This window comes from Limulus polyphemus, unplaced genomic scaffold (assembly GCF_000517525.1).
Source record: "Limulus polyphemus unplaced genomic scaffold, Limulus_polyphemus-2.1.2 Scaffold625, whole genome shotgun sequence".
NCBI lineage: Eukaryota > Metazoa > Arthropoda > Merostomata > Xiphosura > Limulidae > Limulus > Limulus polyphemus.
In genome coordinates this window covers 89,095-91,412 of record NW_013666235.1, presented here as the reverse complement: position 1 = coordinate 91,412, position 2,318 = coordinate 89,095, and the positions used below count along the sequence as shown (strand labels likewise).

At 35.4% G+C, this 2,318-nt stretch overlaps 1 protein-coding gene across 1 annotated transcript in view; it reads right to left on the bottom strand.

Annotated features, from left to right (window-relative positions):
- LOC106459544 overlaps positions 1–2,318 on the bottom strand; it is a 20,555-nt gene that overhangs the window by 11,209 nt on the left and 7,028 nt on the right. The window contains exon 8 of the mRNA XM_022386055.1: positions 254–353. Within this exon, the coding sequence (XP_022241763.1) occupies positions 254–353 (100 nt within the window). The remainder of the gene's footprint in view (positions 1–253; positions 354–2,318) is intronic.

Genomic DNA, 2,318 nt, shown 5'->3' with positions numbered 1-2,318 from the left:
ATGCTAGATGTTTTTGAATGACCGGAACTTTTATGTATTAATAGAAGATAAAATATCTGAACCATGCTTTATTAAAACATAACTGAATTCCACGAAAGAATGAAAAATCGAACTGTAAGCGTTTATAACCCAAACCACATTTACATTAAAAATGAGTTTTAATAAATGTTGAGTATAAATCGTGATTTTTCGACTGATTTTACTAAAACAATGTTTACACGAATGTTTGACATGTAGAATAATAAATACTGACCTCTGGAAACCTCAGCGACAAGAGACGCACTCTGAAAGTTTTGTTTTTCTTGGCCTTTGGCAACTTCTTCATCCGGGTTTACGGAGATTCTTTTAATAAGCTAAAATAATACAGTTTGATATTATGCCAAAGTAAAGAAAAATATTTTTTTGTAGCAAATATTGCTTTCTTTAGTTCTAAAGTAAAGGCAATAAAACATCATATTAACAAAACTTTAATCGTTACAAATTCAATTAAAAATAGAAAATATACAAAAAATATATGCGAATACTCCTTCCTTGTTTTATTATGAAAAAATTTTTTCCAATTTAAACAAATGTTGGCCCGGTATGGCCAGGTGGTTAGGGTGCTCGACTCGCAATCTGCGGGTCGCGGGTTCGAATCCCCGTCACACCAAATATACTCGCCCTTTCAACCGTGGGGGCGTTATAATGTGACGGTCAATCCCACTATTCGTTGGTAAAAGAGTAGCCCAAGAGTTGGCGGTGGGTGGTGAAGACTAGCTGCCTTCCCTCTAGTCTTACACTGCTAAATTAGGGACGGCTAGCGCAGATAGCCCTCGTGTAGGTTTGCGCGAAATTCATAACGAAACAAAAGTCGCTGTTGTTGTTGCTCTTCAACATCTTTTTTTTAGAATGTTCTCGAAAATAGTGGCTACGTGTTAAGAAAATAAAAACGAAAACTATAAAAAATGATTCTGAAATAATCACCTAAATGTTATTCTATCACCATATAAGTGATTTAGTACAACATATCAGTATTTTAGAAGATACTCTTTAACTCTGTGTTCATTTGTATGGGTTAAAGTGTGCATGCCCCGACCTTACATAGGGTACTTTTCAACATGGGGCTGTGCATTTGATGTCAGAATTAGTAACATTTAGTGTTACTCTACAATCCTGATTTCGCAACAGTTCGTGTTAGAGTAAAGTACCAGGCACAATATACAGAGACGGTAAAAAAAAAACACATTAGAAATATAGTTAGGAGGATGTAGAGGTTACGCAAATGTAAATTGCAAACTGTACGATAACAAAAGAGTTTTTATTCTTCACATTAACATCATCACCTTGCGCTCTGACTTGTCAGAATCTGAATCAGACAGACTTCGGCATTTCACGGCCACATTTTTAGAACCAAAACTTTTGTAATACATCTGCATGTTTTGTATATACAAATGATTTCTACTGTTGACTAAAAACTAGCCAAATTTCGCAAAGATATGTTTCATAAATTCGGAATTATAGTCAACAGCACTACTCAAATACGAAATTGGTTCATTGGATTAACCCTGTATAAATTCATTTGGCGAAGTATTAGAAACAAATAGGCCTAAAATTGGTGACAAAAATCACTGTAACTGCAGATATTTTTTTCTTTCACATTCCTCTTAAATTAGCCATTGTGGATTCAAGAACAGGGGCGTATAGAATTATCATTTCAGATCTATCTTCCTTTCCCACAAGTCACTGCCCAAGAGGCCTTTCGCTCAATACCAGAACTCATCATTTGGATTGGACGATGAGAGACAAAAGATTCCCTGAAACACTATTTATATACATGCGGTATAATACTTTAAAGTTACGGTTTAAGATCTGAAATGCTGTTTTTACATGCCTACGATTTTGAGTCCACAATGGACAAATTAATAGGATTGTGAAAAAAAAAAAAACATATGCTGTTAAAGTGATTTTTATCATGTATTATAGGCGTATTAGTACTTTATTAGTTACGATTATTTATTTGCTACATATTTAGGCAGTGTGCCCAGTGAATCATTTTCTGGAGTAAATTCTCAATTTTTCATCTTTATCGCAGCAATAATAACATAAATTGGAACATCATCAATGATTTCAGCAAACTGGAACCGAGCATAATCTAGACGTTAAGCTGCTCAGAATAAGAACCCGAGAGCCGAGCATAATCTAGACGTTAAGCTGCTACGGAATAAGAACCCGAGAGCCGAGCATAATCTAGACGTTAAGCTGCTCGGTATAAGAACCCGAGAGCCGAGCATAATCTAGACGTTAAGCTGCTCGGTATAAGAACCCGAGAGCCGAGCATA